Here is a 19,698-nt window from a genome sequence, read left to right as displayed (position 1 = left end):
GCTGAATCTGTCTTCATTTCAGATCGACAAAGTTTAAAAGATTTGTTTGTCAGATTTCGAGAGACTCAAGTCATGCTCATCCTGCTCATCATTTCCGGGTTAGCACTCCACCGATCAGATTGGTCATTTGAGTCCGAGCATGTCAGGTCGGCCAAAATGAAGGCCGCCGCCCCCTTCGACGGACGACGGCATGGAACACACCAAACAGACTCAAGTCACTGACCTCGCCAGACTGTCCGACGGCCAATTACCAGGTTAGTGTGTCAGGGCCTTTAGGATCCCAACAACCAGGCTGAGAACCACTGAAATAAAGGATCAACATGTCTTCTGAAATTCTGAGGCCAAGCTGTACTATAACACAGTTTTTGTTTATTGTTATTGAACATCATTTGTGTTCCTTTGCAAGTGTCACCATGAATCCTCTGGATGAAGACTGATACCAAGGACACCCTCAGGGCAGCTCCTTTAGACCTGTCTGCATGCTGACACAATGTTGTTGTATTTTTCACTCAATTCAAGGCCAAGGCCATACTTTTATCCAGTTGGACTGGATTGTGTTGGTTTTGTTTGTGTAATGTGTGTATTTTCACTGTTTTTAGCTTTTACATCAAAGTGCAAAAATTGGATAATCTGTACAGACAAAGAAGCGGCGGCTATTTTGGGGGGAACTGTGAACAAAAGGGACTACGTGGATTTTTTTGTAGTGTTGTGTAGTGTTGACTGGTTATTATCTGATCCCTGAAAAGCAGTCCGTGTTCATTTTAACTGTGCTCAGGCCTCAGTAGTATCAAAACATGTGGAGGCTGAAGGTACTCAGCTGTTTAACACTCGTGAGATTCTTTCACTCCATGCACAACATTAAAGGCAATGTTTTACAGATACATAACACTGATTGGTATTAGTGTAAACTTTTGGTTAACGTGCATATTTTTACATTATTAGAAGGATATATTTGTTATGTTATCATGTGGCTTAGATGTGACTTTTACATTTGCTGTTGTGGTAAGCAATTAAACTAAATGTGAGGTAATATGATGAGAATGTGATAATGAATTTAAATGGCATCTGAGGATTGATTACTGTGTTTTAATTTTTTGGAGTACCTCTTTTAACACTGTTGGGAAATTGTTCACGTTTGCTAGTCTTTTTAAATTATGCTGACAAAAAAGCAGAAAAAGCTGAATGCTTTATGAATTCACTATTAAATATTTGAGTTATTTTGCGTGTTGCGTTGCGTTTCAATGTGTGTCCTTCTATGGTTTATATAAGTGCTTTGTTTTCTACATTGTGCTAAATCACAATGTAGTCTGTGATGTCATTTGGATAAAAAGTGTAATTGAATCTCATATTGCATTTGAGCTTGTGTCTCTATCATGTAGCTCAAAATGTGTTTTTAATCTGCGTTTCTTATGCGGCCTATGAAGAAAATGTTGCACTTTTGTACACGTTCAGACAATGCTCTCTGAAATAAAGAAACTACCAACGACAGTTGTTTCAGGTTGTTATTTTAAAGCAGCTAGAATAATTAGACAAAGTTGCGAGATCAAGATGTTGATCTCGCATTGATCTCGATGTTGTGTACCTTTCTACGCCTGTTTTAAAATGTTATGTACAAAACAATTAAAAGACCAATGAACACGTTTTTTTTTAAGATTATGAAACAGAAGGGTTTTTGGAACAAGGTAAAAGTAGGAAGCTGCACATTAAGAGGCAGTTGTAGGTTTTAATATGTTTATGTGCTGTGGTAGTGTGGAAACCACAATTAAGGCTAAAAAGAGAAAGCGAAACAATGAACTATGGCCTGGGCAGACAATAAAAGTTAGAGCAGTAGTCAAGTGTTGTCTTCATGGTGACTCATATCAAGACACACTACAACTTATTACACTGTATAGTTGACAACTATATATACAAAATACAAATACACACACACACACACACACCTGTTTCTGTCTTTTAAGTTTGAAAAACATGCCCTGTTGAATGATAAAGAGTGTCTGCGAACATTGCACTTCAATAGTATGAATTACAGTCTTAAGATATAAACGTTGCTGGACTAATTATAGAAAATATACTACTGTACTCAGCAGCGCTGCACTCATCTGAGGGTATATAAACTTTATACTGAATCCTAGCAATGTTTTTTCATCTACTACTTCTCTAATTTAACTGAATTCCCCCTCTTTGTTTGTTGTGTGTGACGAGTAGAGTGCTATACTGTAGGATTCGGGCAGGGCAGTAATTGGAGCATTCATAAAGAGATTATGTCTGCGCTGATGGGAACAGAGCTCATTTTAAAACACCCATACCCACTGACCTTCTCACACCACTCACACCCCACTTATCTTCACTCATATAAACACCAATGGAGCTCCAAACTCTGTGGACTCTGCAGAGAAGCGTAACTGTATCTTGCAGAGGTCTCCATACTGGAGGTAACAGGAGAGGCACGGTGGAGCAGAACTCGGCAGCCGGGAGACTGGCCAGCTGCTGTCAGCAGGAAAGAGTTTTTTCTCACACAGCTACTCTGCACATATTAGAGAGGGAACTCATATGCAAAGGAAGCGTCTGAGCGCATGAAGAGAGAGAGAGAGAGAGAGAGAGAGAGAGAGAGAGAGAGAACAAAGAGGTGAAACAGAAAGAGTAAAAACAAAAAAACAGACAACGCCTTCTGCCGGTCACAGCTGAATATGCGGAGGACCCACTCATGAACAGATGCTACTACTAACTAAAAAGCTCCTTTCTTAACTGGGTGGATTGTTTCTGAGTGTCTATCGGTGAACTGACAGGGCAGAATGTCACGACGGGACCAGAGGTTTCGGAGAGGAATGAAAGGACGGTAAGAGCAGCTGTCATTACTTTGTACAATGTGTATTGTGCAAGGGGGAGAAAGAAGAGAAAGAGTATGAAAGAGTGAGGGAAAGTGAGAGAAAGAGAACCCAAGCAAATTGTAGCTCAACTTCTACGATGCTTCCTCAAACACCTCTGCTGTGACAGACACATAAGTAACCTGTGCTTTTGATATTCTGTCTTCCTTAACATTAACTCTAAGAATGTGTATGAGTAGTTTATAATACCATAGCAATAACAGGGAAAAAAATTAGTGCCTTGCCAGTTATCCAAGCAGCCTTACAGTACAATCCATAACTAAAATGTTTTTGTTTGTTTGGGGATCTGTTTGTTCTACCCCATCAACAACTACTCTTCCTCAGGTCTATATTAGAAGATGCATCATACTGCATACATAACACCTTTGAGACAATACCCCTGTACCACCAAACTCAATTAGATCAAAAACAAATGTTTCATTTTAAGGAGTACTGTTTTTTAAAGGAAATCCAGCAGTGTGACACAGGCAGAACAGGAAGGAAACCATGGCTGGAGAATACGTCATCAGAGTCTTTAGATTTGATCCAGAGCAAACAACATGGGGGGAACACTGGGTCAGTTGTCCCAGGCCCTGGGACAAGAAAAGGGGCCCTCTAACATTTAAATAATCTGCAGCTTTGGAGATCATCTTGTCCTGGGCACGAGCAAGACACAGCTCTGCCATGATTTGACCTAAGCTCATGTCCTGACACTGTAATATGTTTGTTTTATGTACGCCAGGTGCTGCTGGTGTGTCCACTTTTAGTGACACAGGAACAGATCTCAGAATAGAGAGGAGACTTTATGAGTGGCTAAAGATAAGAGTAAAATACAGCACAAGCCAGATGAGGGGAATACTTTCAGGTGAAGGAGAGAAATGTGTGAGCTGCAGTAGAAAATAAGATAATTGTCCTTTGTTTGTCCAGTGTTTTCTCACAACCAGATGTTTAGCTGGAATCGCAGATGTGATGCTGGGAGGGTCCACGTCCGTTGCCAGCAGCACAATATCAAAAGGCAGACGGTCAAAAAATGAACCCGCAGCTGTCTGATGGTTTTATTACTTAATTATTTCCTCTAAATAAATTAGAGGCAGGTCCAATAGATCTCTAACAGTACTTCCCAGTGCACTGTATCCCCAGCCAACATAGGACAAAATACTCCTGTGAGTAACTGGTATTTATTTTATCTTATTATAATTGATTAGGACAATGCACATTAATGAACATTTCTGTAAATGTGCCAGTGTTAGCCAATTGGCTACTTTTCAACTGTAGCCCTACCTAGGATGCATGTCTTTTATGGTGGGAAGAAACCGGAGCACCCGGAGGAAACCCACGCAAACACGGGGAGAACATACAAACTCCACACAGAAAGATGGATTCAAACCAAGACCCTTCTTGCTGTGAGGCAGAAGTGCTAACCACTTAGCCACCGTGCTTACTTTACCAAAGTACTAATGAACATGATCTAACGTGAACTGTAAGTTTAATATCACAGCTATGGCATGTAGCCGGTTATAATCATAGATGACCATGCTGACACTCTCTATTAACAAACAAGATAAAAAGTTATCCTATTCCCAGTTCATTAAAGTATTTACATGTTCTACCAGGAGAATGTGTTTTACCAACTAAAGCAACAACGGTTTCATTGGAAGGGTGGGTAGGGTGTAGTTGTCACACTTGTGACACTGAAGTGGCCTCTAACCAAAACAATACAAAACCACAGCCATTACTGATTAGATACTACTAAAGTTAGTAGTAGAAGTAGGATCATGCTTATTGCCACTTTAAGTTGTGTTACAATAATAAAAATCACGAAAAGCTTTTAATAAAATAAAGTAATATAACTGATCACAGCGAAATCCGGTCACTGAGTATATCTTACTTTAAAGGAAATTCCCCACAACTTTATTCTCAATAAGGCAAGCTGTTCCTTCTCCATATTAAGAACAGCATGGCATTTACAGTTGAGGAGAGAGGAAACATGGAGCTGCACTCTGTCCAGGAAGTCACCTCCCACTTTGACTGTAGTGTTAAAGAGATAAGGAAGCAGCTTTTTGTTGTACAAAGGTATTATCCGTCAATTAGTTAAAGCCAGGATGGCACTGAAAAGTTTCTGTTTGCACAATTTAAGAGACTGAAAGTGCACGCTGCGCTGCATTTAAGGAACTAAACTATTAAAATGTTTTCACTTTGTGTAGCTCTGTTTTGCAATCTTTAAATGGGAAACACATGTGACCAATCAGTGACCCTACATGAGTAGCCCTTTTGTAAGAAGCTATATTAGTTTGGTATCCGGCTGAATTTGCTCTCTGTCACGGTGACATCAGCAATTTAACATCTATAATGCATCATTTCAACAACATCCTTGGCCTGAATTGAAGATGACTGTATTTTCTTCCAGGCGTTTGCTGGAGAAACATCAGTAGCTTTATGTCTCAACCTCAACTTTGTGACTAATAAAATCATGTGGTTCAACATATAGAATAGACATAGAAAACCACTGCGTGTTAAACAAAACAAGCTACACTGAAGACAACAACTTATGGTCCGACTGACCTGGAAGTGTTGTACCTGATCCTAGCGTGCGACGATCTCACAGGTCGACTTTCCTCTTGAGTCTCATGTGTTCCATCACCGATGAGGCTCACGTTACTTTGCTGGAACACAGCTCTGAAGTATCTATCATCTTACATCTCTAAATCTCCATTTTCTTTGGTTTTGCCACGCCTCTCTTTCTCTCTCTCTCTCTCTCTGATTCCCACTTTTCTCTAGGTGTTGTGAATGTGGCTGCATCCTGTCTCACTGGTACTATGAAAGAGAGGGACAGCTCTACTGTAAGAAGCACTACTGGGCACGTTTTGGAGAACACTGCCACGGATGTAAAGAGACCATCGCAACAGGACTGGTTATGGTAACATGATAATCCCTGAAAATAAGAAACTGTATAACCTTGGCTTATACCTAATGTGCTCCAAACAGTCAACAGATTGACGTAAAACCCCCCCAGCAATCATAAAAAAAATCGTAATATACATTTGAACATAAGCATTTGAAGCAATTGTCCCTCGTCATGCACACGCACGCACGCACACATGCGCACGCACACACACACACACACACACATACACACACACACGGTGTAAATATCAAATATTTACCTTACGTACGTTTCACAGGCCCAGGTATTGCAATAAACTCTGCAGGGTCAAATATCCCAACACTAAATACAGAATCTCAGCATGCTACACCAACGATTCATACATTCAAATTCTTCCTGTATGAAAGTAAATGCTTTTTCTCTTCTACATTCAAACCAGAGGATATCCTTTGACAACATCCTGACTCTACATTGCCTTGATGCAGGAATGCACAGAAAGACCTCAGAACAGAAAGAGCAGCATTTGGCACCAAACATCATCTTGTAAAAACTATCCGGTAAAAATTTCCCTTGCCTGGTATTTCTTTTAGCACACTTCCTCCCTGTATTGACAGGTTGCTGGAGAGCAGAAGTACCACCCTGAATGCTTCACTTGTGTGAGCTGTGAAATGTTCATTGGAGATGGAGACACCTACACGCTAATCGAACGCACAAAACTATACTGGTAAGTTTGAGGCCGAAAGGAAAGAAATTAAGCTACGTTATTTGCTTGATTTGCTGCATGTGGAAAGCTAACAAATTTGTAAGGTGAAACTGTTTTTTTGTTCATAGATGTAAAGATTTATGATATTCTGAGTAATAATCTTTATTCTATCTTGTCTATTTTGCAGTGGTCACTGTTTCTGTCAGGTGGAAATATCAGCTGTGAGGTCAGCTTCTCCACTCACCGAGAGTCCCCACATGGTCGCGCTGGTGTCTCTCCCTCCCCATGCAGGTGGCCAACGAGGCCTGACTGTAGCCATTGACCTCAGCCAAGAAAAAAGCCCACTTGTCACCGTGACAAGGTGAGTCTGAATCTAAGACATGACAAAGAATGAATTTTGCAATTTAGTTAGAGCTAAACTCCAACTTAACCCCAAAAGTAAACCAATAACCTTGGCTCATTTTTTCTTAACCCACCCTTTCCTGCACCTGTTCACTCATTGTCTTTCTCCCCCAGGTTAGACTCTGCTGCCCTTAGCCCTGACCTGCTGTCCTCTATCCACACTGGAGACCGAGTACTGGAGGTCAACGGCATCCCTGTCCACAACATTTCCCCAGAAGAGGTAGGCCTCATCCCACCCACTAATAACAAGCAAGACAAAAAACAAATATGCCACACATGGTCAACACCATCTCCTTTCCTAGATAAACTCTGTGATCCAGGACACAAACAGACCATTGCAGCTGACAATCGAACACAACCCGCAATCTCCTGATGACCTCCTTCGCTCAAATAATCCCCAGGATGACATCAGCTATTCTGACCCTTGTGTCCACGACAAACTTTCTTCAACCCACAAACTCCCAAGTCTGGAGGAAGAGCCAAGTCCAGGGGAGGAGACAGATGAACCCCTCAGGTTAAGCCTCTCACCCCCTCAGCACCAAGGAACCACGGGAATGCGATCAAGACACATCCTGTAAGTGCTGACTCTTGGCTTACTTTGATTCATTACTCCCCTCTTTCTCGTTGTTCGAGTCTTTCTTTTCTTTCTCAGGCGCAGCTGTAGTATAGACAAGTGTCCTCTGTCTTCTGGAGCACTGTCGCTTTTAAGGAGAGACATGGTTCGCTCAGAGTCTCTTCGTGTGGACCCAGGAGTTCGGACCCATCGCATCTTCAGACCTTCAGACCTTATCCATGGAGAAGTGCTTGGCAAAGGCTTCTATGGACAGGCTGTCAAAGTACCGCAGTCATCTTTTTTCCATTAATTGCTCCCTTATATGGGTGACTTTTTCAAAACATTTTTAACGATTGTACACCTAGTTGTCAGTTCTTTGTAAGATTGATTTTTGACTTCTTGCGGTCAAGGTAACGCATCAGGAGACAGGGGAGGTGATGGTGATGAAAGAGTTGATACGTTTTGACGAAGAGACACAGAAAACTTTCTTAAAGGAAGTAAGTTCTCACACAGTACACTCAAATTTACCAACCCAGCTGGTGGTTGTTTTATTTAGGTGACTTCTAAAGGGATAACAAATTAACAAGTTAAGGAAGATAGACTCCACTAAGTCCCCTTTAGGTTTTAAGTTGGTAAGAAAGCTGTATTTTTAACTAGAAGAGTTCCCTAGCACAGTTTTGAACCCATTTTACATCAAGAGAGTTTCAAGGTCACTTTCATACCTTATTTCATCTTGCTATAATTACATTGTTTAACTAAATTTTTTTTCAATTTGTACAGGTGAAGGTGATGCGCTGTCTGGACCATCCCAATGTTCTAAAGTTCATTGGACTGTTTTATAAAGACAAACGGATAAATTTTGTCTCTGAATACATCCAGGGAGGAACTCTCAGAGAAACCATCATGAAAATGGTAAGTTCATTTTTTTCTGTTTGTCTCTGAGAACTGTCAGTGTGACATTTATTGTTGGTCATAATGTTGTTGTTGTTGTTGTTGTTGTTTTAGGACAATGACTTTCCTTGGAGATTAAGAGTGAGTTATGCCAAAGACATTGCAGCTGGAATGGTGAGTCTTTCAAGGTTAATATGTAAAATCCTTCTATAATCTAGCACCAACTTTCCCTTATTTATATAAAATTCTCCTTTTAAGGCCTATCTACACTCCATGAATGTCATCCACCGCGATCTAAACTCACACAACTGCCTGGTCAGAGAGGTAAACAAGAGGTTCCATCACACACAGACATCACACTAGGACTAGCTTTAGATCTTTATCTGATCTGTTTAACTACGACCAGTGTACAAAACGGGTAGTTATCTAGCAACAAAAAACATGGTCTAACAAGAAAAAAACGATTTATAAATAAAGAAAAAAAAAGAAAATATAGTTAAAAAAAATAGATTTGTAGTTTTTTTTAATGTTAATGTTTCTAAATTGATGTTCTAAGTTGATTAAACCTACATGTAACAAAGTAAATTGGTAATATTGTTTTTTGTATTATTTTTTAATTTAAAAAATGTTGTGTAACTCTTCATAAACAAGACGCTTTTCCAGCTATAGCCAGCCTCTTTATTTCAGTGTTTTTTTTTAATTATAAAACTAAAAAATATCAATCACTTCTAACTGTATAGTTTTAACTTAATGTTAACTTTTCCTTGTAATATACACGATTGACTTGAAGGCTGCCAAAGTAGCTGGTAGAACAGCTAAGGTTTATGGGAAAGGTTATCTGTATTTTAAAAAACACAACTGCTACACACTTCTGCTACTCTTTTAAACAAAAACAGACCAACATAACTAATATGAAGATTCTCATCCTCTCTCTCTCTCTCTCTTTCTCTCTCTCTTTGATTAGAACCAGTCTGTGGTGGTGGCAGATTTTGGACTAGCCAGGCTGGTGACGGAGGACAGACAACAGAGCAGAACATCCTCTCTATCCTCTCTGGAAAGGCCTGCGAAGGGGACACTGCCAGAGCTTCGCAGGCCTGACCGGAGGAAGCGCTACACAGTGGTAGGAAACCCCTACTGGATGGCTCCTGAAATGATCCACGGTGAGTGCAGAAGATTCCAGGTTCAGTTATAAAAGGGGATTGCCAATCTCTGAATCAAAGACCCCCAAGGCACCTAAACCCAATTTGACAGAGTGTTTATCTCTAGTAGTCCATAACTGAGGTCTGTAGTGGAGATAAAAAAAGAACTGGCATTGGCACAACATTTATGATTATGAGTAAAGGACTTTGGTAGTCTTGTGAGACCTCACAGCGGAGGTGTGAAGATTCATGTTGAATTAATACTTCACACTCGCTCAATAAATGCTGCTATTATTTTTAATTTGTGAGTTAATGACAGTTAGCTGATAATGCTTTTCTCAACAATGCTGGTGACACGGATATGCATACTCTACGTGAGGTGTCTAAACAGTATTGACTCATCTCAACTTAGCACTTGACACCTTAAATGCAAAAAAAAGGGTGAAGCTGTGTGGGAGACCTGATATTTGTCCAAGGTAATAATAGCAGGTTTAATATGAATACACTGAACACAGGATCAGTTGGTCAGTATGAGACCTAAAAGATGTGGTTCACATTTTCCAATCTTTCCTCTCTGCACCTCTTAGGAAAAAGCTATGATGAACGGGTGGACATATTTTCCTTTGGGATCATGATTTGTGAGGTAAGAACTTCTGTGTTAAAATGTTGTGTAAATGTCAAAGAAACAGAACTCTATTATCCACACTTTTTTATAAATCAAACATTTTTTATCAATTTTGAAATATGTATCTATCCATTTCTCTTAAGATAATAGGTAGAGTAAATGCTGACCCTGACTACCTTCCCCGGTCAAATGACTTTGGGCTAAATGTATCCGGTTTCCTGCAGCAGTACCACCCTCCACAGTGCCCCTCGGCCTTCTTGCCGATGGGTGTCCTCTGCTGTGAGACGGAGGCTGATAAGCGGTATGACTGCACAAATCTATTGCAACTGCAGACCTAATTTCATATAAAGCAAAGTATGAGCTCGATGTTAAAACAAATCAAATACCTATGTTTAAAATTTTTGTTCTGTTCCAGTCAACAGAACAACCACAGGCCGCCACTAGTGTCACTGCTACTTAAAATGGAACTAATAGCTACTTCATTAGAGAGATAGTGCTGTGGTAATATAATGTTGTAAAAACAATTGCAAGCTAAATGTGAGCCACTGATATGAGCCCACATACAGTACAAAAACATTGTATTCTACTAGCAATGCATAACACAAACAAACTAAACTAATACAGTGCAGAATAGACTATTAAATGTATTGAAGGCACTACTGCTGTAGAGCATGTAAGGTCCTCCAACCTCTCATCACCACGACTCTTTGTCTTTCAGTCCTTCCTTTTTAAAGCTGGGGGAGTGGCTGGAGAACCTGCTGATGCACCTGGACATCAGTCTGCCTCTGCTCTCGGAGTTAGAGCAGCTCAGCAGAGTCTTCTGGCAGAATCACAAACACCAAAACCACTCTCACAACCAAGACAAGACCCTTGATTCTCACTATCAACAAACCCACAATTCATCACAGCCACAAAGACAGAGCCCCGACCCCAAGCAACATTTGGAAAATGCAAATAACTACATGAAGCCTAATGAACTCACTCAGAGCCCAAATCTGTACAGCACAGCTGACAGCCATTTGGACAGAGAGCTACACACACATGACAGGACTGAGCATGGCCACTCCTGTTCAAGCAGAGAACGTAAGGACCACTCACAAGACAAGAGCCAGACGTTTTGCAGGTCTACAATCACATACTCAAGCGAGAATGGGTCTAAAACCAATGAACGCAATAACCTCTCAGGACAACCAAAAGCCCAGGACGAGCCCTCACAACCGCTCCAGGTCAACAACTCGCTGCTAGGTCCTTCTAACATGCCCAGAAGGACATGCAGAGCACTGTGGGACATATCTACAGAGGACAGCTCTTTTCTCTGACTGCTTCATCTGATGGCCAAGACAGGGTACATTTACAAAGCACAGTTTCAAAGGATAAAACACTTTAAAAAGACCATTGTGCGTTTTAAAAACTGGGAGAGAAGAGAAAGAATTCTATAGCTGTATGTGGCAGTCTAATGCATAAAGAATCTGAAATTAAATTAAAGGTGCTCCAAGCGATGACACACGTGTTTTAGGCTACAACATTTGTTGTCACACACAGCAAACAACAACTTCTTATCCACGAGCTGCCTGTCCCCGCGGTCTCTGTAGACAGCCCAGGGTCTACAATCGCCAACAAAAATAAACTGTGCCCACCTGCAGCCAATAACCAACAAGAAGGATTTGTGAGTGGGGTGTGGGGGGGGGGGGGGGGGGGGGGGGGGGGGGTTAGTGCGCAGAAGCACAGAAAGGAGGGAAAGTGTAGGGGATGAGGAGGAGGGAGGGGCGAGCTAGTCTTGTTCAGTTTGAAAATACTTCAAACGTCAACAAGAAGTAACGTCACCCAACATCGCTTAGAGCACCTTTAATATGGGATATTATGCATGAAAAGCAGTAAAGACGTATATGTTACTTGATGACAACTGCCTAGCAAGTTAGATTTGCTTCGTATTGTTCTCTGAACCAGTATTTATGTGGTTATTTTGTATTTATTTATTAACATAAGCAGATAACAGAAACAAACATTTTGATAGGGATTCCTTATATTCCTTAGATTGTTAGTGCACTCTGGTGGAGAGACTAGGTAAATTGGTATTACTGTGTTACAATTTCTCTTTACTCATCTGTCAACATCTATTGAATGGTGACATTAGTATATCTGCGGTAAGCTAAAATTGGCCGGTCAATAGTTTTTGGTTGGGCTCCAGTGTTAACGTTGTCCATAACTGTGAAACACATGGCACTTTAAATACTTTAAGCTACACTTCATGGGTCAATTATTTATCACAATGCCTTGTGTATTTTCTGTTGAAATGTTTCAGACCACATCTAACATACTGATCTGTGAACATTTAGAAGGGTTACTGTAACTTAATAAAGAAAATTATACATGTATGTGACTAAATTTTAATCACAATCACAAAGGCTCGTTGTTTCACTCAATTACTCCCTGCTTATCCCCGAGACTTAAGAAGCCACACAAAGGTTAGCTTTTTAAAATGTTAACGTTACATGAGAGGCACAAACTAACTTCATCGGTTAGCATAAAAGCTCTTCTTGAAACATGCAGTGATAGCAGTAGAGTAGTGTTAATAGTGGTACCTACCTGCTGCTAAGCTATTATTGTCCTGGTCCTGCCCTGAAGTCATTTTACCGGGCTACCTGCACTCTCCGAGTTTTTTTTTTTAATCTTTATTTATACAAAGAAACTTACAAAGGTAGCCATTCAAACATTAGTAACAACATAATTGTTCGAGACTTTTAAAAACAACACTCTCCTACTTTAGCACACACACACACAATATGCCTCATCATCACATAGTATGCCCTATGAGTGTGCCTCATCATCACATAGTCTTCCGGCATCACTCACGTTGTAGTTTGCGTAGGCTACTTAAAACCCATGGAAACCACGTCAGAGCGGCAATGCTCAGACTCGCGCGCGGGCACGCACGCACGCATGCACACACGCGCACGCACACACACACACACACACACACACACATATATACACACACACACACTCACACACTCAGACACACAGACTACATATATGTATATGCCTGATCATCACATAGTCTTCCGGAATCATTCACGTTGTAGTTTATTCCTTTGTTGCGTCTGAGTTGGAGACAGTTTGAGGAGCAGGTAGCATTATGGAGCATATGTCGTCTCCGGTCCGGTTCCGCAGCACTAAGAGAGGTACGTCAAGCACTGGACACGTGCATTTGAACACAACTAGGTTCCATCACCGATTTCTTGAATATTCTTGCAGGAATTTATAGTTGTGTTTGTCACTTGTATTCTTGTTCATGTGAGCCTTTGGCACCTTTTTCAAGGTCCAATGTTCATTCATTTTTAATGGTACACACATGTTTGCGAGTTGCAGCTGTAGTTCTTTTATGCTAAAAAAGACACAAACCACAAACAGTAGCCTAGTCCATTCCTGTAGTAGATTCTTTTAATTTGCTTTAGGAGGATGCTGTTAGACCTCTGTTAGTGTAGCCATGCACATGTAGGTGATATAAACTATGGGAGAAAATGTTGCTGTAAACCATTCAGTGTTCAGTTCTATTTAAAGTTTGTGCATTTTGTTTTAAGTTTTGTTTTTTGATAGCAGGGGGGTATAGTAAAGCTACTTATTTTTTTAGGCATTTGAGAACAATAGCCATTCTTTTCTGTTCTCATTATCCAGTTTATACAACAAGTCTATGCATTTGTATTGTATTTTTTTCTTTTTTACTAACTATACATTTTTTTCTCATTTATATATGCTATCCTCTGCGACAAAAAGCGACAACTTTCCCAGAAAAAGAGGTAGGACGTAGGACACGTTTGTAGAATAGTTTTTAATAATAGTGTTTATAGCTTGTGTGTGTGCGTGTGCGTGTGCGATTGTGTGTGTGTGTGTGTGTGTGTGTGTGTGTGTGTGTGTGTGTGTTTAAGAGTTAAATCTCCAACCCCCCAGCCTGTCCGAGCATAAGAAGCTGGGTTAAGCCTGCTGCAAAGCTCTGTGGGTAATGAGAGCTGACAGGCAGAGGGACGCCACACGAATCCTGATCAGGCCAGCAGCACTGTGTTCCATGTTGTTCTCTCCGCATGTCTACAGGACAATGTGAAATGTGTCTTCTGTAATGCAGGTGTGGAGGTTAGGCTGCCCTAACTGCTCATGATAGCGAGTAGAGTCACTCTGTGGGAAAATTACATGTGAGGTGTGGACTTTATTGTCAATCAGATGGCCCTGATTAATAACTATGTGTCCATAACAGTCAGTCAGATGGCCCTGATTAATAACTATGTGTCCATAACATCCACAGTGAAAGAGGCTCATTAAAACTGTTTTTTTTTAAACTCTTACTTCAGTCTATTTAGTATATCCAGTTGGACACTAGTGTTTACCAACCTCCAACTCTAGATTGTCTGTTGTCAGCCTATCCACCCTGCCTGGACAGATGGACAAAGGCCTCTGTAATGGCATAATGGGCTCACAAGTCAAGGCTAATCAGTGAAGAAAGGCTAGCCACTACAACAGAAGACACAGAAGACTCATCCTGTCATGTACTCTGAGAGCATGACTCTAACTTTGGCCACCAGCAGCCAGTTAGTCAGTTAGTGTTTGTTTTTATGCTGACGGTATTATTATTATAGTGACACGTCAATAATCTGGATTTGATTAATTATCATATACACACAGATTACATAATAATATATTTCTGAAGGGAAAGGGACTCAAAGTGGAATTGCCAAAACATTGACTTTTATAATAAAAATCCTAACTGTAATGATTGTAACTGGTCATGGAAGAAGAGACTATGTCTGATTTTTGGTGATTACTGGTTTAATTAACTGGAGATTTAAGATTTCTGTGCACTTTTCGGTCTCTCTCTCCTCCAGCTTTTTATTAAACCATTATTTTTTTCCAAGCATATCGGTAAATAGGAAAGAAAGATCACTGTCTTTTAAGTTTTGATTTAAAGTGAGTTATATTTTCCAGTCTTTAGATTGTCCATATAAATCCATGATGTGTACCTCTGCTTTCGCCTGTCACAGTTTTCCAGTCTGTCCATTGAGGACCAAGAGGTCACTCAGTTTCCTTATGCCATGAGGGATCTGCATCCCATGCCTCAGCCTGGCCAACATCCCCAGGCACCAGTCCACCGTGAGGCAGAGGATACCGGGACAGCAACCAATGGGGCACTCCCCAGCCTCCCGGGTACTCCCTGTCTGCCTTGTCCCATCCCCTGCCACCCTACTGGCTCTCCGACAGTCCCAAACAGACCAAGTTGTGTGGGACAAAACACAGAGTTTACACCCCTGCCGCTGAGGAGGCAGCTCGTCTCTCAGGTGTCCATGGATTGTCCACTCAGCCCGGCTTCACGTCCACACAGCCCCTGGGGACGCTTTGACCCCTACTCTCCAGAGGTATGATTCTGTATGCCAGAGCCTGGGTCAGAAGAAGCCCCTTGATACAAAATGTCTGTTTTTTGTACATTTCCTAACAGTTGCTGAACTCATACTGTATGTTCTAACATCTAAATATTTTCTTCACGTCCTAGTACATAATATCTAAACCCTGACCCTGCTGACAGTTAGCAGCTGTTTCATGTAGAAAGAAAAGCAAAATACAGTGTTAGTTAATATGGAGGTCAGACAATACCATTCGTGGTCAAAGCAGAGGTGCATGTCGACGTGGTTAACAGGTGCTAGACGTATCTGTTCTGCCCCCATAGTGCACCTCTGCTGAGGTATAAAGATGAGAGAGTCTATTGTTTACTTGATCCTCCGCACATCCTCCTTCTGATGCTACTGGGTCCGAGGCCCCATAATGCTTTGCAGTGCACCTTACAGACTTGTGAAGCATTAGATGCAGATCATAATGAGGGTCAGATTGTGAGGAGTCCAGGTCAGGCCACAGCAGCGGTGGCTGTTACTATGACTAGTCTTGACTACCATGTGATACCATGACTGTAACATAACTGCATCAGTACTCCCTCTTACAACAACACAATGAATAAACCCAAAACCCTCACTTATAAAGAATATGCAGATACATTCTGTACATGTTATGTTGGTGTTTTCTTTCTGCAGGATCAGGACAAGGAGTATGTGGGTTTTGCCACATTGCCCAACCAGGTTCATAGAAAGACAGTGAAGAAAGGTTTCACATTTACGCTAATGGTAGCAGGTAAGTCGTCTTAAATGTCTGCTAGCAGGATATTTTTTTGGTGAAAACACAACAAATCACAAAACCATATACAACATCAGGGTCGGGTTGTCTCTTTCTCCGTAGGGGTGTCTGGCCTCGGTAAATCCACACTAATCAACACTTTGTTCCTCACGGACCTCTACAAAGACAGGAAGGTTCCCAATGCGCAAGGTGAGATTATTACTTATTTACTTATGTAAATGACGTGGGGAAAGTAGGTTTAACTAGATTATGCAGTAGAATGGTCTATGTAGAAAAAAAGACATTATCAGCTTTCATTTTTCTTGTTCAAATCTGCTCTTAGTTTCTAACCGAGGTTTGTGTGTTCTTGTGCATGTTTGTACACACTGTTAACTTGTTGCCTGTGTACATTTAGTAACTTTGCACTTGTATGTGTCTGCAGAACAGATCAATCAAACAGTCGACATTGTCAAACACACACTTAGCATTGAAGAGAAAGGAATCAAATTGAGGCTCACCATCATAGACACACCAGGGTTCGGAGACGCCGTCGACAACACAGAAAGGTAAGGTCAAGAGCATGCACCTGCAGCGTGTTTTGGTGGCACTGCTGCTCTATTAGACGTGGTGAAAGTTAGAGTATAGACAGGCTGCAAGGCCGTGAATCAGACTTCAGCTCATGGCCCCACAAGCACACAGAATACGCTTTTATTTTAAAGTAGATCACTTTATACTGCCAGTTATCTGCCAGAGTTGTTGTTTTACTCACAGAGATTGTATGTTTGCATCAGCTGGAAGCCAATAGAAGACTACATTGACCAGCAGTTTGAACAGTACTTCAGAGATGAAAGCGGTTTGAACAGAAGGAACATCCAGGACAACAGAGTCCACTGCTGCCTCTACTTCATCTCTCCATTTGGCCATGGGTACCATACTGACAGCATGTTTTACTTGGTCTTTTTTTCCGCCATGATCCTGCATGTGTGCATTTACACACTCTCACATGTGAGTTTTTCTCCCATCAGTCTTCAACCTCTGGATGTGGCGTGTATGAAGGCCTTGCATGAGAAAGTCAACATAGTTCCTGTCGTGGCCAAAGCTGACAGCCTGACACAAGCAGAGGTCTACAGAAAGAAGATGAAGGTATGAGATCGTAAACTCACACATTCTTCAGGGAGAATTCAGGTATTGAGGAGAATTTTATTTCTGTTTTTCCATGTGTCCATGTACTCTAGATCAGAGAGGAGATCAAGCAGTATGGGATCAACATCTACCAATTTCCTGAGTGTGATTCAGATGAGGACGAAGACTTTAAAAAACAGGACCAGATACTCAAGGTTCGTCAGTTGACTCTACTTTCTCATGGTTGCAATGTGCCGTCTCATCCACGTTAAGACCGTTTATTATTTTTGCTTCTCTCTGCAGGACAGCGTCCCGTTTGCAGTAATTGGGAGTAATGTTCAGGTGGAGAGTGAAGGCCACAAGTTCAGGGGTCGTGTCTATCCCTGGGGTTTAGTAGAAGGTATTAGACACAAACACACACTCAATAGTTATACATTTAAATTTATTTATTTTTTATTTATTTTATTTAACCTTTATTTAACCAGGAAGTCCCTTGAGATTGAAATCTCTTTTTTGAGGGAGACCTGGCCAAGACGGCACACCAGATCACAATACAAACAAAAATACAGCATAAACAAAATCATACATAAAGGAAAGGACAGGTCACATGTGGCAGTTACATTTTTGAATTACATGACATTTTAACATGGCCTTAAACTTATTTAATGGGACTAGATCATTTAGATGGAGCAAGTTTTGCAAATTATTCCAAGACCATGGAGCGAAGTAAGAGAAGGCTTTCTTCCCCAGCTCAGTAAAAACCCTTGGAACCTGGTAAGAGAGCCACCTGGTGGAACGGAGATGAAAATGGCAAATTTCTCCAGATTTATTTGCAATTCACTTTTCTTTTCGTTAGCTCTCACAGTGGCTTTGGACATTTCTAACTTGAGTGGTATTTTGGATGGCACCTTGATTTTGTATCAATTGTTTTCATTACTTTTGTTCTATTTGATAAGAAAGAACAGCCAGTCTGATCCAGTAACACGTTGTCGTTGCATGGTCAGTGGAGAACCCCGCTCACTCTGACTTCCTGCTGCTGAGGAACATGCTGATGAGGACGCACATGCAGGATCTGAAGGACGTGACGGGGGAGACGCATTATGAGAATTACAGAGCCCAGTGCATAGAAAATATGACACGCATGGTGGTGCAGAAGAGGAAACGCAGGTCATTGATTGGATGTGTCACTAACATTCTCTCTGTAGTAGCTTATTTGTCATTGCCATAAGTTTAACACAAGTCTTGATTTTTATTTACAGTGTCACATACACTCACACACTTACCTCTTAACATTGCTGCTTCTAGGAGGAGAGGGCTTTGTTTTCATGACATTTTTAATACAGGCTCTTAAAAATAAAAAAGAACAAGAAAGGGCGACCTCTAGCTTACCCAGTAGAGTGTGGGCCTCATGTAGGCTGAGTCCTTGCCAGGGGCAAGGGTTCAAATCCCCCCGTCTGTCCCCTTTCCTGTCTTCAAGTTATCCTATCAATAAAAGCCCCAAAATAATCTTTATAAAAAAAAACAATAATTACATGCAGCACATGTGCACACTGATATTTTCTGTGATGAGATAGATGCTCACGCAGGTTGTGTTCTTCTTTTGTGTGTATGTGGATGTGAATATGGGTTTTAGTTTGCGTGAGAAGCATCTAGAGCACAGCGAGGAAGATTTTCCTCTGCCGCTGGCTGACGCTGACACTGAGACCGAAAGACTCATCTTTGAGAAAGACGAAGAGGTATGTTTCTCTTACCGGCTCATTCTTCTTTCACTCGGTAACAGAGGTTATCACCACTCACTTCAGGTATTCTCCTCTGTAGCTAAGGAGGATGCAGGAGGTGCTGGAGAGGGTTCAGGAGCACATGCAGCAAAGCCAGAGAGGTAGTTTCTGATTCTCCCTCCATAATTCCCCGAAGAGGAGTAAATGCAAGGAGCCCCCAGGAAGACAGAAGATGCCCCCTTTATTATGAATGACGAGCAATAAGAGATGGAACTTCCATGAAAAGGAAATTAGCAGCATTGGGGCCCTTGTCTGATTGCTGTTCCCCAGGACAACTTGTGAGAGCGAGGCTGGAATAATGGTTCTCCGAGGATACACATACCTGTTTCTGTGGCTCTACGCAGAGAATAGTGTTGAGAATAATTTCAAGTCGCCCTGGCTTGCATAGGGGACATCACTACCAAATTTTAACAATGCAGACCGGAGTGGCAAGCGGGCCGATTGGCTGATACAACTCCTGTCAGAAAGCTAATGGAACGGCAAAAGAAAGAAACAAGTGAACTTTACACTCAAACTCTGTACAAGTATAAAAGACGCAGCCACGCAAACTCCCACGTCAAATTACTTGCAGCCGGGGGATGCATGTACCA

At 41.3% G+C, this 19,698-nt stretch overlaps 2 protein-coding genes across 3 annotated transcripts; both read left to right on the top strand.

Moving 5' to 3' along the window:
- The first annotated feature begins 2,494 nt into the window (after window positions 1-2,494).
- LOC116701095 (LIM domain kinase 1) lies at window positions 2,495-11,725 on the top strand. Its single transcript, XM_032534663.1, has 15 exons — window positions 2,495-2,836; window positions 5,643-5,781; window positions 6,363-6,472; window positions 6,639-6,812; window positions 6,968-7,073; window positions 7,156-7,427; window positions 7,506-7,689; window positions 7,817-7,903; window positions 8,187-8,318; window positions 8,412-8,471; window positions 8,556-8,621; window positions 9,262-9,457; window positions 10,024-10,079; window positions 10,205-10,362; window positions 10,780-11,725. The coding sequence occupies exons 1-15, from the start codon at window positions 2,793-2,795 to the stop codon at window positions 11,378-11,380; spliced, it is 2,385 nt and encodes a 794-aa protein (XP_032390554.1). The 5' UTR covers window positions 2,495-2,792; the 3' UTR covers window positions 11,381-11,725.
- Window positions 11,726-13,026: 1,301 nt separating this feature from the next.
- septin4a (septin 4a) lies at window positions 13,027-19,698 on the top strand (the record flags this gene model as incomplete). 2 transcript variants are annotated; one of them, XM_032534666.1, is given in 13 exon segments in its annotated part: window positions 13,027-13,243; window positions 13,836-13,858; window positions 15,092-15,463; window positions 16,130-16,226; window positions 16,332-16,418; window positions 16,651-16,774; window positions 17,000-17,134; window positions 17,234-17,351; window positions 17,444-17,545; window positions 17,634-17,730; window positions 18,335-18,497; window positions 18,964-19,066; window positions 19,149-19,698. In XM_032534666.1, coding segments are annotated over 13 exon segments (1,539 nt in total). In that variant the 5' UTR covers window positions 13,027-13,197.

This window comes from Etheostoma spectabile, chromosome 13 (genome assembly GCF_008692095.1).
Source record: "Etheostoma spectabile isolate EspeVRDwgs_2016 chromosome 13, UIUC_Espe_1.0, whole genome shotgun sequence".
NCBI lineage: Eukaryota > Metazoa > Chordata > Actinopteri > Perciformes > Percidae > Etheostoma > Etheostoma spectabile.
The sequence above is the reverse complement of the archived record's forward strand: the minus strand, read 5'-3'. Positions and strand labels throughout refer to the sequence as shown.